This window comes from Chelonoidis abingdonii, chromosome 2 (assembly GCF_003597395.2).
Source record: "Chelonoidis abingdonii isolate Lonesome George chromosome 2, CheloAbing_2.0, whole genome shotgun sequence".
In the NCBI taxonomy this organism is placed as follows: domain Eukaryota; kingdom Metazoa; phylum Chordata; order Testudines; family Testudinidae; genus Chelonoidis; species Chelonoidis abingdonii.
Genome location: NC_133770.1, coordinates 203,848,598 through 203,871,214, shown reverse-complemented (window position 1 = coordinate 203,871,214; position 22,617 = coordinate 203,848,598). Strand labels below are relative to the sequence as shown.

The window sequence follows — 22,617 nt, the reverse complement described above, 5'->3', positions numbered from 1 at the left end:
AGTAGTAGAATCCATCTAAATGGAGGAAACATTTTAGGTGCACACACTGTATATGTGACAACAAGCCTAGCACTGTGCTTCTCAAATTTGTATCAACCCTGGTGGGGTGGGGGAAGAAAAGAGGAGCGAGTAGCATAAGAGTCGTTGTATTTGAAGAAGTGACTATGTAAATTTGTCACTTTATTATTCAACAGATCAACTGTTTGTATTCAGAGTCATAGCTGCCTCTTTTACAACAAAAATAAATAAAAAGAAACAGTAACAAATTATCTTAGCTCTAGAGAACCACACAGTTATGGTGGAGAGAATTGGATTCTATTCCTTCTCATGCATCATCAGTAGACCTGTCAGCTAAATTTCAACAGTAAGGCTAAATTCTGCTTTAGTTTTAGGTGTGCTAAGACAAGATTTTAGCCTTCCACATCTTCATGACAGCTGATGATAGATGTGCATACAGGAACACACCTACACTTTGGCCAGATTTTCAGGGTTGGAAGTTACAAAGACCTTTTTTTTTTTTTTTTTTATTTGTAAACCAAACCTATTTGATTTGTAATCAGTGAAACACAATAAATATAACAGCTTAAATAGCTCAGCCAATCCAAGGAACCTCTATTCAAATGATCAAGTCTAGCATAAAGCAGAAGGCAGTAGGACACACAAATATTTTTTCTTACCTAATATTACTAGTATGCAGGCCAAAACTGCAACTAATGCTCCTATGCTGAGACCCATGGAAGACATGAAAGCTCCAAATCGACAAGACTGGGCACTAGCTTCAGTATCACAATCACAGACGCTGACAGTTAGGGTGTTTGTGCTGGTAAGTGAAGGGGTTCCATTGTCCACAATTAGGACTGGCATGAAGAAAGCAAACTGCTCTTGTCGACTGAAGCCATTTTTTGCTGTAAAAATTCCAGCCGTGTTATCTAGAAGATGAAGTATCTGTATCAGATATTTGTCACTTTAACAAATAAATAAAAAAAACCTGGCTAGTAACTTATCCTTATTTGCAATTAATGACATTCTGAAAAGGTGCATGTCATTGGAGAGGAAAGAAAAGTGTGGGGAGAAATATACTGATTTAAATGTGTGTCAGCAAAACCAGGTAAAATGCAAGGTGTTCTGAGCGGGATAGGCATTTCAGTTTTGATAGATTAAAAAAGCATCAGTTACAATGTACCATGCAAATCAGCTTCCAGGGACAACTCATGACTGTTTATACAGCATATTTTTTTAGTAACTTAATATATACATGGGCCTAATACAAAGCTATTTATCCAAACCTTCTGTACTTTGGAATATTGATATGGTTCATCAAAACAAGCCCCAGTTTTTGTTTTGTAAAACCAGCTTTTCAATGAAGTATGCAAAACAAATGAACAACCCTGCCCACCCCCACACACAAACATTCAGTTTTGTTTGTCCGCATGTCTGTGTGTGTTGGTTATGTAACCAGGGGAGGGCAAATTCTGCTCTGTTACATCAGTAGATCCAGAGTAACTCTATTTACTTCAATGAAAGTACTCCAGAAGTGATGGCAGACTTTGTTTTAATGTTCAAACCCAAAAGGGGGAAAAAAAACACCTAGCCCATATTCTAACTGATTCTTTGAAATGGACCCATGCAACCAGCTGCCATCCTATCCAGCTGCTTATAGAGCATATTGTATAACTGGCTAATCAAAAGGTTCAACATTCAAAGGACGGCTTTCTGATAGATGTGTGTGCAGGGGGAGACAGAAAAACTTGGCTGTGAGCATCCACAACCTCAAAACAGGAGCCAAGTGTGCTCCTGCTACTTTGGCCAGGGAACATTTCAGCTTAGAATAGTTTTTCTCAAACTGGGGTGTAGGGAAAGCCCCTAGGAGGACAGCCAGTTTGTTTACCTGTCCCGTCCGCAGGTCCAGCCAATCGCAGCTCCCACTGGCCGTGGTTCACTGCTGCAGGCCAATGGGAGCTGCTGGAAGTGGTGGCCAGTAAGTCCCTCAGCCTGCACTGCTTCCAGCAGCTCCCATTGGCCTGCAGCAGTGAACCATAGCCAGTGGGAGCCGCGATCAGCCGGACCTGCGGACGGGGCAGGTAAAGAAACCAGCCTGTCCTCCCAGGGGCTTTCCCTACACAAGTGGCAACCCCAGTTTGAGAAACATTGGCTTAGAAACACTTTAACTGTGTAGCTTGTTGGAAAAAATGTGCGGCTGGAGGCAGGGGTGTTTGGTTCTGTGCGATTAGAAAGTTGGCAACGCTACATAGCATTCCACCACCTGGCAGTGGGTCAGAGGTAAATGAGAACCAGGAATTTAAATACATATTAAAACATTGCCTTTCCTTTTGGAGACATTAAGAGAACTATTTTCCTATAGAGTGAACTTTCCAAAAGTTAGTCCCATTGATTTATTCACCTAGCCAGAACATTAAAATAATTAGCAAAGCTAATATAAGCAATGTGTATTTTAGTTGAGTTTAAAAAAGCTCTTCTAAGTCTCAGAAGACTGACTTTGACAGGTCATCTTTCCTGTAATATCACCAGCTGTTAAACTTAAGTTTTCCCTTCAGATTAGTTTCGATTGGTGACCATTCTTTTAAAGCATCTGGATCAATACCAAAATGGTCCAGCATTAAGATATGCAGAGAAATCATTCATATCATATCAGTAATCAATGCATACAGTTTTAAATGTAACAGGATGCAAAGCTACATAATTGTGAATTGTACTTCTGTTTATAATTCTATTTTTGCTGAACTGCGTAAAGGAGTGGACCCTTATTAACAGCATTTCTCTATTTTATTTGCAAAACATTCTTTTTTTTCTCCCTTAACACCAACATGTGATAATTTAGGAGTTAAAGTTATGTCCCATAACACATGCTATATTTAACTATCTATTAAGTAATAGAAATCTCTTTTTCTTGATTTTGTGCTAAGTACTTTTCTCCCTTCTGTAATACTGTCTTTTGTTGATTAAAGTTATTTGGATTCTAAAAGAACTATTCTACACGAGGTTATTGAATTATTATTATTATTAAAATTTGCTCATGATAACTCTTTTGCCCTATTTCAAACTTAACACCAAACATTTCTCTATATGGGTGGACAAGTATACAAAAATGGTGATGTGAGCACTATTAAAGCATGAATCTTTCATGAAGAGATTTTTAAAAAGCTACATGAATGACACTACCTTGATTATCTCTGACAGTAAAATTTGAGTTGCTTGTGGCCTCCTGAGCCAGAGTGAAGTAAAAATGATGGCCTTCTACTGAATCATCTTTATCCACTGCACTGATGGTCTGGATTAGCTGCAAACAAGCATTGACATACATGACTGTTTAAGAATAAACACGATTTACTTTCTTTTAACACAATATATGTCAGACATTATAATGAATTGCTGAGGCTACAAATTCTGCTGCAAATAAATGTGTATAATTGCAATCTTGTTGAGGTTATTGGTTTTCTAATGTATTTTTAGTGTCCTGACATTATGCCACTTGATTTTATGCTGATTTTGAGGGAGGTAAGCATTAAAGACCTAGGATAATGTAAATAGCTTCCAGAATATAAAATGTAAAGGGTAAATAAAGTTTTCATATGCAAACAAGAATCCTATATAAAATATTTTGCCCTTTCCTTTTTCCCGCAAGGTGAAAAGTATATCATTCTCCATTTGAACCAACCCTCCAGTGCAAAAGCTATTTCCTTCCAGCCCACAAACACAGCAGCATCATTCAACTGATGTATTATAGTGGCAGTAAGTGAGAGATAGTGACAAATCCATGGGCTGAATTGTTAATTCTGGAAATTATGATAGACTGATTGTGGAAGTTTTTGTTTCGGTTTTCAAGAAAACAAAATAGGCTTTATTTACAAATGTGTCAAAGCAGATTGTCATTTGCAAGAGAACAAAGTCAAAATTAACATCTTAGCACTGAAAATAATATCTTCCATCTTTATGAACAAACAACCAAGTTGAAGTTAATATAATGAGCAATATTTCTGCTTGCAAAGAGCAAATATTTATCATTATTATCAGTTCAGTGAATCATGCATCATCAAGTGCAACATTCCACGAAGATCTTCACAGAGCTCTACAAAAGCCAATTTGTTTCTTTCATTAGCAGAGACTACTTTCTTGAAAGTATGTTTTAATTGGATAAGGATCCAAACCAAAAATCCAGACCTGAATCTTTGATACTTTGGAAAATGTCATGTCCATTTTGAATAACGTGACTCTATTTTATCAGTCACTATTTCTTCATGTCGTATATGGATTTGAGCCTCCAGGAGTCTGAGTACACTTAACTCCCACTGAACACAGTGAAGCTGAGACTCTCACTGTTTTGGGTGCTACCGTGGAGATTTTCAAAGTCACAAATGGCACTTAGCCAATGGCACCTAACTGCCATTTAGCTTTGAAAATCTCCCCACAAACAAATATTTTTCCACTCAAAGTTCTAAGCAAACATAAATATCATTTCCTTTTAAGCAAGATAATAATCATGGGAGTATCACATCATCTGCCTTTTCTGCCATGATACTTAAGGAATGTAAGATGCAATTGTGAAAGCAACAGGATATGCTGCTGTTGCGGGTGCCCCATATTCTTGCCACTCCCTCTTGTTCATGTGAGCAAGCCATCTTCCATCTGTGTAAAGATCCCATGGAGAGAGAAGTCTTATGTGGCCTTATTGTGGCAGAGCTAGAGCACCAATTGCTAATGCATGGGATGTCTCCCATATCAGACAAAAGGATGTCCTCTACATGTTTCCTCTTTTCTCAGAACTAGAGAGTATCCTGGGTGATTCAAACATGCAGAAAGGCTGGGACTGAAAACTAGCCCCAATCATAGCAGGGAAAGCTGCTCCCTCAACAGTGCTATGAGAATAGATGCAAGATTATCTTTTGAAAAGTGAATGTAATTGTCACAGACAGTGCAATATTGACAGCACTAGAGAATGAAGCCCTTTGCTTATGCACATTACCAGTACAGGACAGGAAGCCATGGTCCAGCTTCCCGTGCTATTCTATCATGTACTCAATACTAAAGCGGCTATTTCAGCAGTTTTGATGGTAATGCCTATAACTGACAAAACTGTATAGCTGTGTGTATTCAGCAAATATTTGCCTAAATTCAAAAGCAAATTACAATTTGGTTTTGTTCATGGCAGCTGCATGGTCATTTTCCATCGATTTTTGAACTTTACTAATGTGAGTTTCAAGAAAAATGAAAGTTGAGCCTCAATGTTTGACTATTTGATTGCAAAATTGGTACCTCATAATTAGCAATGTGTGCTTTATTGGTTACTTATCATGTCATATGGCATTCTTTCCGTTCCATGATTGGCTAACCATATAGCTAACCGAGATACTGATGCAGCAATGATCTCCACAAAGACAATGTAGTTTGGTCACGTGGAGCTCATTGAAGATTAGCAACATCACACAAACTATTCATTATATATTTGGTTGTGATACTCTCAATTTGCAATTGCATTGTGCTGATTAGTAACATAGCCATCTAATCAGGAACCAAAACATTACAAATCCATCATGTTTGGAATTCTCAAAATATCTGCAGTTTCAAATCAATGGAGCTGGTTTGCTATTTCACTATTAATTCATGTATAGATAGCTAATAAATACACACATTTATTTATACATTATTTATCTGTATATATATTTTTTCCACACAGTATCAGTTATAACTAATCAAAATTAATACTACTTAGACTAGTTAATTTTCAGTCTGGAATAACAACAGGCTAACTTTGTCCTTGTTTATGTCTGTGCTTTTTAAAAAAAAGGAGAGGAAAAAAGGGGTGGGGGTAAATGGGAAACCTGCCTCTTTATGACTATTCTAAGCATATGCATGTACCTTGTGAGTTTCATCCTAGAACTGAAGGAATACTGTCAACATATAGGCAGGGAAATGTTTTAATCTTTATTTCTTATTGGATCATTTCTACTAGGAATCAGCATCAACCATATAAGTCTATAAAGGATTGTGAGTGCACAGACATCTCTGATTTTTCTAAATGTGAAGTAAAAATGATCCAGGATGGAAAAATATTTTTTTTTCTGTCTCCCTAGACTTGTTTGCATCTAACCTGGGACAGGCTGGCACCTCAGTGCAGTAAAGGCCACGTCACAGTTTGAGAAGTTCTGCACTAACTGCTTGTGAATCAAGGTCTACAAAGCCTGTCTGTTTGATGTGAGGAAAAAAAAAAGATAAGGAGGTTAGGTATTGCTTTTATAAGGTTGTATTAGCTTAGGTATTGCTTTTATAAGGTTGTATTAGCTGATTGGATTTAAATCTAATTGCCATGAATTGTGTTACTTCGAGGCTCATTAATCTGGAAGCTCTAATATTCTAGCAGCCAATTTGAAAATGTGCATTTGTTTTTAAACTGAAATGTATCCATTATTTGTTCCCCCAGAGATGTGGTTTGGGGTTTTCCGTTGAGTGGCCAAGCCCACTGATTCTTTACACAAAAGTTCAGCTCTTTTTTTGCCAAATTTGTCAGAGGTAGATGAAGCTGTCAGTCTGGGTAAACCATGGGCCTGCCAGAAATTTTGCTAAATGTTCACAACCAGTTATCCACTGTATTCATTGTTTGAAATTATTCACAAGTTTCATCCTTAAAATTCATTGAAATTTCCACTTTTGCACAACTCTTCTATGAGCACACTCTACCAGATCAGCCTCAACTATGTGGTCAGGAAAAGCTCGCGCTTTAGCTAACCATAATTACAATACGGCAACTTGCTCCATAGTACACACCGTCTCAGAATACCAGAAGCTGGATTCCCGGGGATCAGCAGATGCAGTTAGGGATATCCCCATTTCTCTTCCTCCCTGTTTTCTTATCACTGTTCTTTATGTGCTACTTCTACATGATCAATAGACATACCAAGGTAAAATAATAAATGTGGTCTTACCCATTAATTTCTCTCTCCTGATTTCAAACATTCTTTTAAAACATGGCTTGTTTGGAATTGTCTATTTTTGCAAACTGTTCACTTTCAACCTGAATTATGTACATCCATTTCTATATACAATTTGGTATTCTTTGTGAGGGGTTGTGTGTGTGTGTGCAACAATTCATTTTATAGGGAGCTAACGTCACATAAATTTTCTTCATTTGCACTGTAACTGCTGGCTATTTTATTATATGCTAAGTAGTTGGGTAAATACATGGCTTTTTCTGATCTCTAATTCAAAGTGAAGATTACATAGTCTCTGCTTTTGGATCAAGTACGTAAAATTGCAAAGTAAACTACAACATCAAAGTCAGTTCATATGTGATCATAAAATTATAGGAATTCATGCAAAACAAACATACATTCGAGAAGACAGCACTAATTCAAAATGTAGGTGAACTCAGTGCAGCTTGTCTTCAGCTGAAATCTGCTTCTTGCCTGATATGAAGAAAGACTAGGAGTCACATCTAACTGGACACATTCTGGATTCTCAAATCACTTACCCTATCCCAGAAAGTCATTTGATGTAGTACATTTAAGGCTCTCAAGCTGCAGTTTTGAGCTAGAGTCAATTCATTAATGCCCAGTAAGTAAGACTTGCTGGGCCCAATTCACTCTTGGTATGACATCTGTGGTCTTATACCAGGGATGTATTTGGTCCATTTTGCTTACTGGCAATTTCTATAGATTTTGGTATAGAATTCAACAGAGTTTGTAACTACTGTAGTAAAAGCAATAAAGAAAAACTGTCAGTGTGGTCAACAAGTTCCTAAAACGGATGAGCCTATGATTTATATATATAGTTGTAAGGTCAAAGAGATCCAAAGAGAATCCAGCAGTCACATGGTTTACTAATATTGTTCTATTAGATCTGATTCTAGAAATAGTTATAATAGGATAGTATTATTTTATATAGCATCTTTCATGCTCATTATTTTGAAAGTAATGGATTTAATACTGGTATTGCAGTGAAAGTGATTTCTCAATGTGCAAAAGGAAGCTGCCTTCCTGGCTACGATGCAGTTGATGTGTGGATTATAGGAAGGTGCAGAACTATAACATAAAACGGATAATGAAAAATCCACTCAAAACCTGATGGATGGATTTGGACCATAGCCAAAAATATCCATCTTCTTTTACATTCATTTTTATTGTCAAGCTTTTCAGATGATTTCCACTAATTTCAGTGTTCTGTCTGTCTGGAAAGCCTACAAAAACAATCTATTAAAAGTAAAGGAAGGTAAAATATCTATTACACATAAACCATAACAATCTCTTTTTTTATATCATTAAACTAAGTAAAACATCATAATCATGGACTGTGATAATTATGCATTTCAGTAACAATTTTGTATTATTCCTTCCAAGAGTGTTTGGTGTTGAGCAAGTGACTTAACAAATCTGTTCTATAGTTTCCCATCTGTAAAATATGGCAAATACTATTTTCCTATTTCAGATAGGTGTGGTGAGATTTCACTCATTATTGTGTATTGTTTTCTGCAGTGCCTTTTTTCCTAGAGGATTCCAAAGCACTGTAAAAATTATATGTAAATTCAGAGATTTCTTCACTTACTCCTGAAAAGAAGTAATCTTTGAGGCAGAACACAACAGCAATTCATCGGCACACAACATTATTATGCAACAATAGTAACTTCAGAAAAGGAAACAAATGTCATTTTGAATTATGAGCAAATGAAAAATTATTGATCATATAAATCTTTGTTTGTAAATTATATTATTTACTACAGTGCTATCATTGCATTTTCATTTAAAGCATTAAAATATGCTAACAGGACCTGAAGGACTTCAATTTACTTCAATAGGCTTTTGATCAGGGTGCATAATTAAAGATTTAGACCTAACTGTATTCCAAAAGACAATGAATAGGCAAATAGAAAGGAGCATAAACACTGCCAAATAAAGTGCAAGAGCATAATAAGAAAAACCAAAGAGGAGTTTGAGGAACGGCTAGCCAAGAACTCCAAAGGTAATAACAAAATGTTTTTTAAGTACATCAGAAGCAGGAAGCCTGCTAAACAACCAGTGGGGCCCCTTGATGATCAAAATACAAAAGGAGTGCTTAAAGATGATAGTCATTGCAGAGAAACTAAATGGATTCTATGCTTCAGTCATCACGGCTGAAGACATTAGGGAGATTCCCAAACCTGAGCTGGCTTTTGTAGGTGACAAATCTGAGGAACTGTCACAGATTAAAGTGTAACTAGAGGAGATCTTGGAATTAATTGATAAACTCAACATTAACAAGTCTCCGGGACCAGATGGCATTTACCCAAGAGTTCTGAAAGAACTTAAATGTGAAGTTGAGGAACTATTAACTAAGATTTGTAACCTGTCCTTTAAATTGGCTTCTGAACCCATTGACTGGAAGTTAGCTAATGTAACGCCAATATTTAAAAAAGGCTCTAGAGGTGATCCCGGCAATTACAGACCTGTAAGTCTAACGTCAGTACCAGGCAAATTAGTCGAAACAATAGTTAAGAATAGAATTGTTAGACAGATAGCAAAAAAAAACCTGTTGAACAGTAGTCAACATGGTTTCTGTAAAGGGAAATCATGTCTTACTAATCTATTAGAGTTCTTTGAAGGGGTCATGTAGCGACAAGGCCTCACTCCCCGCCGCACCTGAGAGGAACAGGGCAGAACAGGCACGGCAACGGGCGGAGCCACCACCGCCTGTTCCCGCCCCCCGGAAGTCAAGGCCAGCCCCAGTGCTCAGTTGGGGAGAGGCTGCCAGAGAAGACAGATGCTGGTGCCCGAGCTCCTGCTGGGCCTAACCTACCCCATGCCCGGTACCCAGAGGAGCTGCCTGAGCTCCCCGACACCCGGCCTTTAGAGGAGCTGTCTAAGCTTCCCCAAGCCCGGTACCCCGAGGAGGGGCTGGGACCTCCCAATACCCAGAGGAATGGAATGGACCTCCCCGATGCCCGGTATCTTGAGGAACCAATGGTCTGGGACCCACCGGACGATGTTGGCGGATGGCAGGTACCCAGTGAGGGGGAGATTGGAAGTGGCCCAGGGACAGCCAACTCCAGTCAGGCTGCAGACTCACCTGAGCCGATGTCAGTGTGTTTCGGTCAGGATCCCCCACTGACCGTCTGTGGTGTTAACCGCTGCTAGGGCCCCAGGCTGGAACGCAGTGGAGTTGGAGGGCCTGCGTTCCCCCTGCCACCTCTTCAACGGTGGCAGACTCCTCCCTGGGCTGAGGAGGCCATTCCTGGTGTTTGTTGGCTCAACCCCTCCTAAAGGGCCTGGGCCCTGAGCTTCTTGTTGCCCCGCCCTGGGCCAGGGCCCAAGCTTTGTGCACCTGAATTGCTGATTGCCCCACCCTCCCCAGGGCCTGGGCTTCTAGACTGTTTGCTTGTTTGCTCAGCCCTGCGGCAGAGGGCCTGAGCTACCTATTAACTGTGTTTGTTTGCTGAGGCCTGCAGCAGAGCGTCAGAGTCCCAAGTGATTCTGTGACGCTGTACAGCCCTGAAGCAAGGGGCAGACCCTGGGCCGACAGAGGGTGGTGAGCCGGTGTGGATCCCCTCCGCCCGCAGGGAGGGTTGAGCCCTGGTCTCACCCTTCTACACGTCAACAAACATGTGGACAAGGGGGATCCAGTGGACATAGTATACTTAGATTTCCAGAAAACCTTTGACAAGTTCCCTCACCAAAGGCTCTAACGTAAATTAAGCTGTGATGGGATAAAAGGGAAGGTCCTTTCATGGATTGAGAGCTGGTTAAAAAATAGGGAACAAAGGGTAGGAATTAATGGTAAATTCTCAGAATGGAGAGAGGTGTCCCAGGGGTCAGTCTAGGACAATCCTCATTCAATTTATTCATAATGATCCGAGAAAGGATAATAGTGAGGTGGCAAAGTTTGCAGATTATACTAAACTGCTCAAGATAGTTAAGACCAAAGTAGACTGTGAAGAACTTCAAAAAGATCTCACAAACTAAGTGATTGGGCAACAATGGCAAATGGAATTTAATGTGGACAAATGTTACATATGCACATTGGAAAATACCCACTATGATTAAAACAATATGAAATTTGGGGCTAATTTACAGTGAACAGTCAGGAAAAGATCTTGGAGTCATCGTGGACAGTTCTTCGAAGATGCCCATGCAGTACGCAATGCGGTCAAAAAGCAAACGGATGTTAGGATCATTAAAAAGGGGATGAAATAAGACGGAGAATATATCACTGCCCTTATGTAAATCCATGGTACGCCCACATCTCGAATACTGATTACAGATGTGGTCTCCTCATCTCAAAAAGATATACTGGCACTAGAAAAGGTTCAGAAAGGGCAACTAAAATGATTAGGGGTTTGGAGACGTCCCTATTGAGGAAAGATTAGAGACTAAGAACTCTCAGCTTGGAAAGAGGAGACTAACGGGGGATATGATAGAGGTATATAAAATCATGAGTGATGTGGAGAAAGTGGATAAGGAAAGTTATTTACTTATTCCCATAACACAAGAATAGAGGTCACCAAATGAAATTAGAGGCAGCAGTTTAAAACAAATAAAAGAAGTTCTTCTTCACGCAGCCGCACAGTTAACTCGTGGAACTCCTTACCTGAGGAGGTTGTGAAGGCTGGGACTATAACAGCGTTTAAAAGAGAACTGGATAAATTCATGGTGGTTAAGTCCATAAATGTCTATTAGCCAGGATGGGTAAGAAATGGTGTCCCTAGCCTCTGTTTGTCAGAGGATGGAGATGAATGGCAGGAGAAGAACACTTGATCATTGCCTGTTAGGTTCACTCCCTCTGGGGCACCTGGCATTGGTCACTGTCGGTAGACAGATACTGGGCTAGATGGACCTTTGGTCTCACCCAGTATGCCCATTCTTATGTTATGTTCTTATGAATAATTCTCTCAAAATTGTATAAGCAATTGCAGCGAATCTCAGTCCCAATAGGATTTTGTCTCTGTGACATTAAACTGTATTAAAATTGTGGTGTTTTTTTAACAGTTTTCTTCTCTACCTATCTAAGATTATGTTTCCTTGTTTGGTTGCCAGGGTTATTGCTCTTATTGTAAAGAAATATTATACTCTATACTATTACCCTGTATTTGTTATATTGAAATAAACTGGGTTAAAGCAAATAGCAATACCCTATGCCAAATATCTTAGATCACTATAAAGGGAAACAATATGGTTACACAACAAATTTTCAGTCTCCTACCTGTCCAGATCTTGCATTTTCACACACATAAATCTCATAGTGTTCTGGAAATTCTGGAGCATGGTCATTAACATCAAGGACTTGAACATACACAGTTACTTCAGAAACTTGTTCTGGATTTCCTAAATAAAAGGAGAAAAGGATTTTAAGAATCAATATTTACAGTCTAACCCACTGCATATTTTCAAGAAACGAGGCTATTCAAATTTTCTTTTAAGTGATGACAATCTTCAGCTGAGAAGGAAATCCTTACTGATGTCCACAGATATTGCTCGAAATTGGGTATTCCAATCCATTGTGCTGTAAAATTATTTTAGCAAGGTAACACCTCTGATTATAAGATTGTAGCTGTAATCAAGAAGAATTTCTGATATTGTAAGTCATTTGGAGAAGCAGCTAAAATTGTAAAGCAGAATCTCTCTTTATTAATTATTATATTATTTTATATTATATTCTGTTAATTCACTGACTAAAAAACACCCTCCGACAAACCACCATGTTTTTAAAAAAGGCAATTAACTTCAAAGCTGTTTTTAATCATCCACAATGCTTTCTATATTAAATGTTGGATTTGTATTATGAATTGATTTATTTTTTAAAAAGAAACTATGGGACCTGATACTACAAGCTGGTCAACAGTTATACTAGCAGAGTGCTCCATAGAATGTAACAGGGCTTTGCCCATGTAGAACACTGGTAGAGTACTAGAACCATGGATGCCATTAGAGCTGGTCTTATTTGACATTTCATAAGTTTGGGCATAAACAAATTTCACCAAAATTCCCACTGTTTCAAACATAACCCACCAGCTCTAGCCATAAACCAATCAGGATGGATGCACCAGCCTCTGGTTCATGTCTACAGGTTGAGAAACTATTCTAGAGAAATGAGGCCCAAGGGTAACAACACATCCACAAGCCTCCAAGCACACAGATGGGTGCAGAAACCTGAATATTTTCAAACTTTCCCGAACTAGCACCTTTGTCTTCTTATTCAGCTTTGTTCAAAATATGCATACATATAAAAAGATGAACTCTTAGGTCTTGTCTACATGCATATGTTGTACCATTTTAACTATATTGATACAACCGCCCTAGTGTGGATACAGTTATACTGGTGTAACTGTACTTATACCTTTTTTTGGTATGGAAAGTGGATTTAACTACACTTGTATAGGACATCTATAACTGTGTCCACACTAGTGGGTTGTGATGCTTCCTGGGGGTAACCAGGGTTGTGAGACACCTTGCTACCACTTGCCTTTAGCATGAGGAAGCTTTGTCTGCTCCTGCCGTGTGTCAGCTCCCTGACTCCATTGGCCAGAGGAAACACAAGCACTCCCCTCCTAACCAAAGCAGGCTCTACTTTCCCCAAATAGGTTAGTGACAGGCTTGCAACAACTCCTCTGAGCATCTCCCTGGAGTGTTCAAGCCTTGGTCCATTAGAAACAGACTTCACAGATTTGCTGCTTCCAAAGTAGCAGCTTCCAATTTTCCTCTTAGATCGCAGCACTCCTTAACACACAACACTTAGATATGTTTATAGTGAAACCAAGCAAAAGTTTATTTAACAAAAAGTAAAGATTCAAATGATAGCAAGTAGAAATATTGGAAACAAATGATGATTACATATAAAATAAAATCATAACTCACATTCGGGAACTTAGATTTATTTAATTTCCCACTTTCATGTTTTACAGATGAATGCTCACCTAAAGACCTTGCAGTGATTTTCAACCAAGGTTGATCTTCCATTCATGAGATAAGTTGTGCTGCCAGTTTGCCTCCTCAGTGAAAGATGCCAGGGGTACCTCTGCTCCCCTGAAACACTCCAACAATCCACTGTCTTTACTCGTAAATAATATTTCCTCCTGCTGCTTTATATCTTCCTGTAAATATCCTCTCTCGTATAGTTCACAATCTCTTGCTTCAAATTTTAGCTCAATATGTAAATAGAGCTATAATGTGAAGCAGGCAATACACAATTCCCAACCAGTGAGATAGTGTCTGTTACCCTCTGCCTAGAAGGAACTTGTATGAGGCATGTCACCATGTTTACCTAAACTCCAAGGCACTGAGAACATAATTTCCAGGATAGATACCCAAGTCATTAGCTATTATCTGTACATTTGTTTTGAGATAATTATGATGCCCAGTGAGCTACTGGCTCTCAGTAGAAATCTCACATGCCATACTTTTGTGAATTATAGTGCACATATTTGACCCAGGGGATCCCTGTAAATCTCCATGGACCTGCCTCCCATTCCCTCACCCAGTTGGCACAAAGAAATTCCTGGGTCACAGGGTACTGGTATAACTACTCCATTAAAAAAAATTACACCCTAATCAAAATAGTTATATTGGTACACAATCTGTATGCAAATAAGATCTAGAAATATTCTTGCTCATTTATTAAAAGATTCACAGAATGTCTCCTATAGTCAATAAGAGTGGGGCAGTTGAGGCTGATCAACAACTTTTGGAAGCACTCTTCACATTACTGGATCAAACCTCTACTGAAAGAAAGAGACATACTCAAGAGCGTACATGTCACAGGCACCCTAATAAACATACCCACTTTGGCCCCAATACAGCAAAGCACTTGAGCACATAAATAGTCCCACTGAAGTCAACAGGAATACTAATGTGCTTAAATCCAGGTGCTTTATTGGATCAGGAGCTTAAGCATAATATTTTCCAGTGAATAGAACCATTGTAGTACATTCTTGTTAATGAATGGCACAACCTGGTCTGTCTAAATAGCATGATTGATATTGGAAAGACCCTTCACAGTAGCTGACAATGCAAACTGTTAGGTGCTAGCATAAGCTGCCTGCTGACTAGCCTTCCCAACAGGCTGCTTCCTCTACTCAGGAAAATGAGTCAAAAGGACCATAAAGATCAACAGCAAAACAAACAAACAAACAAACAAATTTTTAAATGTGCAGTGCACTAGTTTCTTACAAAAAACATTGGAATCTGAGCTGATGACTTCTGAGTCTTCTGCAAGAGGGAATGGTATCAGAAATAACAACTTTAAATAAATCAGGTCAGATTTGTAACTGGTGAGTAGAGGCAGAGCCCAATTTAAACCAATGGAGCTGGGGTGATATATGGTAAGCCTTAATAGGAAGCATCAAAGTTCATGATAACTCTTTATATTAACCCCTTCATATCTTTCTTGAAATATTTCTTTTTGAGATGAAATTTCTCATGCTTAATGTTAATAAGAATTGATCAGAAATGCATTAATAAAATTGATTGGGCTAGTTTTTTTACATAATATAAGCATAGAAAAATTAATCATGATTCTTAAAAACAATTTTGACACTGCAGCCCTCACCGTATTTGCTACAGGTATGTGGTGAGGAGATTTGCTTGGGATGGCAGAGGAAATACATCTCTGAGTTCCTGACTAGCTTAGGAGGGAATAGCAGCGCCTCTCACGCATCCCTCCTGACAGCTTCATGGGCAGAGCTTGAGTGGAGTAGGGGGATTTTAGTTCCTGCCCTCAGAGCCTGATTGACCCATTTATAGGCTGCATGGGCACCTCATTGGCCTGCAAATGTGAGTGTGGGAAGTTTATTTTGCTCCTCCTGGCCATGAACTACGATTCACACCTGTTTTCTTTCCCCAGTTAGTTACCCTTCCATTTGGGTGTTTTTAGGTGTTTCTCTGTTTCTACTGGTAGGTTCCCAACTTTTCCCTGAGCTTTTGGCCAGCACCATCCCACATCGCAATTTGGCAGCTAGCCAGAACTAGCTAGCTAGTTCTCACCTTCCTCAGAGAACAGAAGAGTTTTTTCTTGAGAGGAAATATTGTACTATTGAGTTATTTGTCACAGCTGTGTAATAGCTGTCCAGGGCATGTTACCTGAGGTAGCAGGAGGAACAGAGTTGCTTCTGCACTCCCAGGCACTGGCCAGGTGGCATTTGGCTAGACCATTGCATGGCAAGGGAAAGGCTTCAATATCTATGCAGAAAGACACACCTTTTGCCTCACCACTTATCCATTGCACAAGAAAATGAGGATGTCTGCATCTGAGCATAGCTATATTACTCAGCTCCTATGATACGGTAAGCAGAACATTTACTAAGCAGAACACAGTCTGCAGGAGGGAAAGAGAAAGCTGAGAGACAACTAGATTCCAAGACAGTCAGAGATTCACAGTAACAGAGTGGCTGGTGTCCAGGAAGGTTCTTTAGGAAAAAAAAATAAGGTTGTAACAGTAATTATTGGAGACCAAACTGGCCAAATCATGCAGAAATCAAAACAAAGTTTGCTAACATTATGTGATTGCCTCAGTGATAAAATCCTATCCAATAGGTGCAGAGAACTAAAGAATTCTGGACTCTCAAAGGCCGATCCAAAGTGAGAGGTAGGAGAAAAAAAAGCCTAGGACTAATCATGATGCCAAGAGGAATATGCACTTGGGAAGAAACAGAGGGCTCTAAGGAAAACAATAAGTCATTTATACTCAACATAACCAAGTAAAGGTACCTCAGACATCACTGTGTAAACCAAAAAGGATTTCAAAGTAATTTATTGTTATTAACAGAAGCTGTAAGAAAGAGAGTGAAACAAAATTGTGACACTGCTGATTAATTGGGAAGAGTAGTATGTGATGGATTGTAACAATTAAGCAAATGCAGAGGGAATGGGCTTGCTTCAGAGTAGCACAGAGATGCACCACACCATGGCTGAAAGAGGACATCCACTATTGTCCAGAATCTTTCCAGAGCCAGAAATAGTGTGAAAGAGAAGAGCAATATTGGTAGAACTTCCCAGAATCTTCTCTGTTGCTGTGGCTGACGGGAGTCACCCTATGTGTTGGGAGTGGCATTTTTTATCAGACTGGAAGGAGTGAAGTTGTGTGTGTGCGTGTGTGCGTGTGCGTGTGCGTGTGTAATAGGAAGCAAACAGAAGAGTGTTGGGCTAAAAGCATTAATTAAAATGAGAAACAAAGAAAATGTTACAGATGGAATCCTGGCCTGACTGAAGTCAATGGCAAAATTCCCACTGACTATTATAGGGCCAGGTTTTCACGCTGAGTATTGGGCTGGAGGAAGTGGAGAGTGTTTCAAAGATAGAAATGTGATTTAAATGAAATATATATATATTTGGAATTATAGGAAGATGCCCAAACTTAGTCTGAATAGCTTGACTTTTAGGAGTACTGAGCACCCAGCAGCTCCTATTGACTTCAGTGGAAGCTGCTGGTTACTCAGCCTTTTTGAAAATCAGGCTACGCATTTAGGGGCCTACCTATGAACTTAGGAGCATATCTATAAGCATCCATTTTTGAAAACATTGACCTAAATAATTATACTGTGTATTGAATCAGGTAGTGAAATGTGAACATTGCTGGGAGAAATCATTAAAGTGCACCATCAGGGAAAAGAATTCCTTGGAAACCTAAGACAAAAAGAGAGAAACAAGGCAGTGAGTATTTCCCTCCCCACAATAAGCTCACTTGTAGATAAAATTTAAATGGAAAAAAAAATCAGATCACTTACTTGATTAGGCTGAGCCAGGTTGTGACTTGTGTGTTCTCCTACCTCATTTCCTAGTGGAGATGAGGAGGAAGGAAGTATTGAATGGTAATGCTAAAATGTAAAAATATAAAAGAACTATATATAAATTGACAGGCTAATCAAAAAAATCACACTTATTAAACAAAACTGGAGTGGTGAGTTAAATCTTTTACCTTCCATGCTTAAGAGCTGAAGAGTGCTGTGAATTCTGTAGTCAAAAGAAAATTCTGAAGCTCGGTATAAAAGGTGTGGTGTGCTGAACTATTCAGGACAAATGGTCCTTTCTGCTATTTCTTACTGGTAACTACTTAGAGCTGGTAGTGAACCACACCTCTGGACATCCAAAGAAATAACAAATTAGAGACAAAGTTGTCCCATGTTTCAGTCAGCTGTTACCATCAGAAGTACTTGATGGAGAGTTATACTTCAATTGACAGAAATAGGAGGCAGAAAACATTTTGGCGCCTAATGACCTTCCTTTTGTGAATGAACAAATCACCTTCAAGTCAGTCTGGTGACTCACATTTTCTTGTTCTGTTTGTATTATTAGGTGCTATTATTTCTGGTTTGAATTGTGTACTCTATGTAGGCAGATTAACACCTACCAAGAGACAGAAAATACTGGGCTTGATTCGCTGTTGAGTTGGAACTCCACTCAGCGCACGATGGAGGCAGGGTCATTAAGCAGCTGGTTCTGGCTCTGAGAATCTCAAGGTCAGACCTGGCACAAGTATACAAACCATATGTTGTGCCACTGATGCACGCTCCTTAATGCAACTTACATCAGTGGAAGATTGCCATGGAATTTGTCCCTGTGCCCCTCAGCCCCCTATACTGAGAAATGGTGGGCGATGGAGGTCTGACTATGGTGCAGATGCCAGGACACTTATGGGATTTGAAGCTGGATTTATGCCACCTGGTTGGTGCAAAGAGGCTGTAACCGTACATGGCCCATATGGGATGAAATCCGGGTTCTACTGTCATCAATGGTAGTTTTGCCATTGGCATCAATGCAGCCAAAATTTCACCTGTAATTTCTTTGTTTTTCAAGAAAAGATTGCTAAGTACACAGGATAGACATGATTATATTTCAGGTGTTCAATGTTATTGATTGATAAAGTAAATCACCTTCAAGCATATCCAAACCAATGTGAAACACCTTTAATACCTCTGGATATCATCTTATTAAATGGTGACCATATTATCATTAAAGAGCTGGAGAATAAATATAGCAAAATGAGAAGGACTCCCTCCTCTTGCAACACATATCTTAATATTTCTTGACATTGAATCTCTTGGCATTTCTTCTGGTTCGGGAGACATTTATTCAATTGTAACATCTGGTTCTCTCCCTTTTTAATATTTAGCTAAACAGAAAAGTCACAATCCTAGACTGAAGTCATCTTGCAATGTTTCCATAGACCTATTCAAGGTATGACAAAAATATCCTAGAGGTGCTTTCCATTACACCATATCATCTGCTAGCTGTCCAACAAAGTGAAAAAGAAAATACATTTGTGTTTAAAAACTCATAGATAAACTAAGAAGTCAAAAAAGGCTATCAATTCAAAAATATAAAATGAGGATTGCAGTAAATATTGCTACCAACTTCACTATATTAAGCACACTATTGCATCTACTATTCTGATATTATATATATATCTGGGAATGCTTTCTTATGGGGAATATATTGGACTAACATATTTCTAAAGGTTGTCTCTGTCACCAGAGAAAAGAAGCTGGTCCAATAAAAAATATTGCCTAACCACCTTGTCTTACTCATATTTCTAAATAGTCATCATAAAAAAACAAATTTATATGACACAATGTCTGAACCACATGCTAGTTGTTAAAAATGCATGGCAATAAGTAGCTGATCCATTGATATCCTCCTATTTTGTTGACCTTTTCTCTTCCTGTGGATGATGTGATTAATTTTAACTAGGAAGAAACACATTTTGTCATATCCAGTTCCAAATTAGAAAGTAAACATTTTCCATAATGTTGTCCCAAAGACAGGGCAGCTGGATAACTGAAAGCACAAACAGAAGCAATTTGCATTTGACTTTCAGACAAAAAACTGACAGGTGAAATCTATATAAAGGATGCTTTCCAGATTTAATTGTCACTGTAGAGAAGTCTAGCTGATTTAGGCCCGACATTAACCATTAATTTGAAATACAGGTTTCTGACTGGTGTTAAATTAGACCCTGGCTAATTTTACACTAGTCAAAAATCTGCTGTGAAATTAACCAGGGTCTAATTTAACATAAGATCTTGCACTGGGGGAGCAATTCATATGTTTCAGTATAACTTGAAAGTGTTAGAGTCTCCATCTCATTACAATTTCTTCTTTTTCTTCTTTTTTTATAAGGTCATCTTTTATGAAAGAGCACAAGACCTTGGAGCTCAAAAACATCCTGCTTCCACTGAACTCATCATTTTAATAATACTCCTTAATGTAACAAGAAACAGCAATATAATGAGAAAGTAGCATGTATTCTCCATTTAAAAGAAGGGATGTTCAGATAATAATTACACTAAGTGCATGCAGGATATAAAACATAGTGTTCCTTAAATTCTTACTCACTCATTTCTGTGGCTGTAACAGTTATGTTGTGCCAAGCAGCTGTCTCTCGGTCGAGAAGCTTAGTTATAATGATTGTTCCATTGTGTGCATTGATGCTGAACAATCTCTTTAAATATGTGCTGTGGACAATAGAATACCTGCACCAAAAAAGTAAAGAGATTGCCTAATACTGAAATGTTCCATCTGAAACAAGGACTTATAAAGCTATTGTCAGTCGAGAAAACAGCTGTGCATATGTACATGTAAATGTGTGCATCAGCAACTTAGAAATTATGAAAAACGTACACTTATTTAAAATTCACTGCTGCCAAGATCAAAGCTCTTCTTTTCATAAAACTAAATATGCCTCAGATCTATATTAATGTGAACTGAATCTAAAATGCATTATTCATTCTTATTTCTAAGTTGGTCTCACAGCAGGTGAATGACTTGGTTGAAAAGAAACAGCAAAAATGCCACTTGTGAAATGAATAACACTGGCAACTAAGAAAAGGTATAATAGTAAATCTATTTTATCGTTGCTGACATGTTATGATGTCAAAGGAATGAGCATTAGGCAAAAAGAGAGGCATCTGACTATCTATAACAAGATGTCTGCTAACCCCAGGTACAAAATCCAAAAGTGAGAAATGATTGTAACGAGCCCAACTTGGAGCTCCAACGCAACAGCCATCATTTGAAAAGCTCTGCATGCCATGTTCATATACACACATACAAAATGCAGGTGGAATGATAGTTAAATTCTTATCATTGGACACATATGTGTGACTATGAAAAAAGCAGAGCGTGAAGTCAAATATATAAATTAGAGTGACAGAGATTTTTAAATTATTGGATTTTTTTTTAAAAAAAGATAAAACTAAATGTGTGGTTTTATTCATAAGGCACAGTAGGTGGCTATTTCTTGGATGTGAAATTTGCGCAAACTCAGAAAGTCTGCATTGGTCCTGTTCAGAATACCCGTACTTAACAATTCCGTCTTGTTCTCCAGCTTTCATTTTGCTTGATAAAGCCTTTGTATTACAAATTGACGCTTAGGACTCCTCTCTGATAGCCCTTACTAAATGCCAGTGGCTGGATGACTCTCTAACTTTAAATTAAAAGATACCATGTAGCCTGTGTGAAAATCAGTAAAATATTAAATCCAATAACTGCCATAATAGATTGTCATCTGTTCACTTCAGTTTAGCAAGAGGTTTGTCAATATCTCTTTTATAAACTCTTATTTCAGGGATTTATAACTCAGCTTCCAATATACTTCATTTGAGAGTATCCTCTCATCCCCCCTCCCCACACAATCTTTTCTTGTTGTTGTTTCTGATTTCAGACTTTTGTTTGTTTTAAATATACTTTATTAATTATAACATATACTGCTGTTTGCAAACTGGTGTCCATAATAGCAATCAGGCCTGGTTTTGTTTTGTTTTGTTTTTGTATGATAAGAAAACACTGACAGCTGAGTTGTTATTGAATAACTGGCTGTATATGCATATACTTTCCCCAGAACATACATATATATGTTTTAAAATCATAATTAATGCATGCTGGGAAATGAAATGTTCCATCTTAAAGGAAGTCTATGGTGCAATAAACCTGCGTAAACATTGCTGGATTGGGGCAATAGATACACATGTACATCAGAGCAACCCCTAGAGAAATATTTTATTTTGAAAAAATATACTATACAAATGTTATAAATATTCACAGTATTTACATGTTTTGGTACAGATGCTATAATTCTCTAAGCAAAAAAAACAAGCGTTTTGAAAAATTCTGTACATGTTATACTTTGTTAACTTAATTTTACCCCAGGATAAGTCAATATAACAGGAAACTAGTATTTAAAAAGACAAAAATTTTGGAAATCTATAGTCTATTGAAGCATAGATGATGATAGAGTATTCAGCTACTAAGAACTTGAAAATTTAATCCATACTAGTGGATTATTGTGCACTAAACTAGTTTATCCTGTACCTTAGTTTGTCTAAATTAAGTGGTGTTCAATGATGTCAACTGACTCTACAAGCTATTTTAATTATAAATCATATGCTAAAGATGAATCAATTGTGTCCTGCCGTAAGATACAGTGAAACTATTTTGTGAAATACATAGTTTGTAGAATCATTGACTACAACATTTCACTATGGGGAAAATATCAGGCCTTGAAAGCTGAAAGAGAAGGGAACTGGTACAAATATGTTACACAAAGCTGGCTCGATCCCGGCTGTGGGAGTGGACACTGTTCCTACCCACGTCTAAAACAGCACTGCACAACAATATTTCCCTCTGCCCCCCTCTAAAGGAAATTTTGGGT

General features: G+C 38.3%; 1 protein-coding gene across 3 annotated transcripts in view; it reads right to left on the bottom strand.

Annotated features, from left to right (window-relative positions):
- The window catches only part of CDH19 (cadherin 19), a 199,816-nt gene that overhangs the window by 6,432 nt on the left and 170,767 nt on the right, over positions 1–22,617 (bottom strand). For all 3 annotated transcript variants that reach the window (XM_032787283.2, XM_032787279.2, XM_032787280.2), the window contains 4 exons: positions 20,304–20,440; positions 12,181–12,302; positions 3,181–3,298; positions 678–929 (listed from right to left, as the gene is read on the bottom strand). In XM_032787283.2, coding sequence (XP_032643174.1) covers positions 678–929; positions 3,181–3,298; positions 12,181–12,302; positions 20,304–20,440 — 629 coding nt within the window. The remainder of the gene's footprint in view (positions 1–677; positions 930–3,180; positions 3,299–12,180; positions 12,303–20,303; positions 20,441–22,617) is intronic.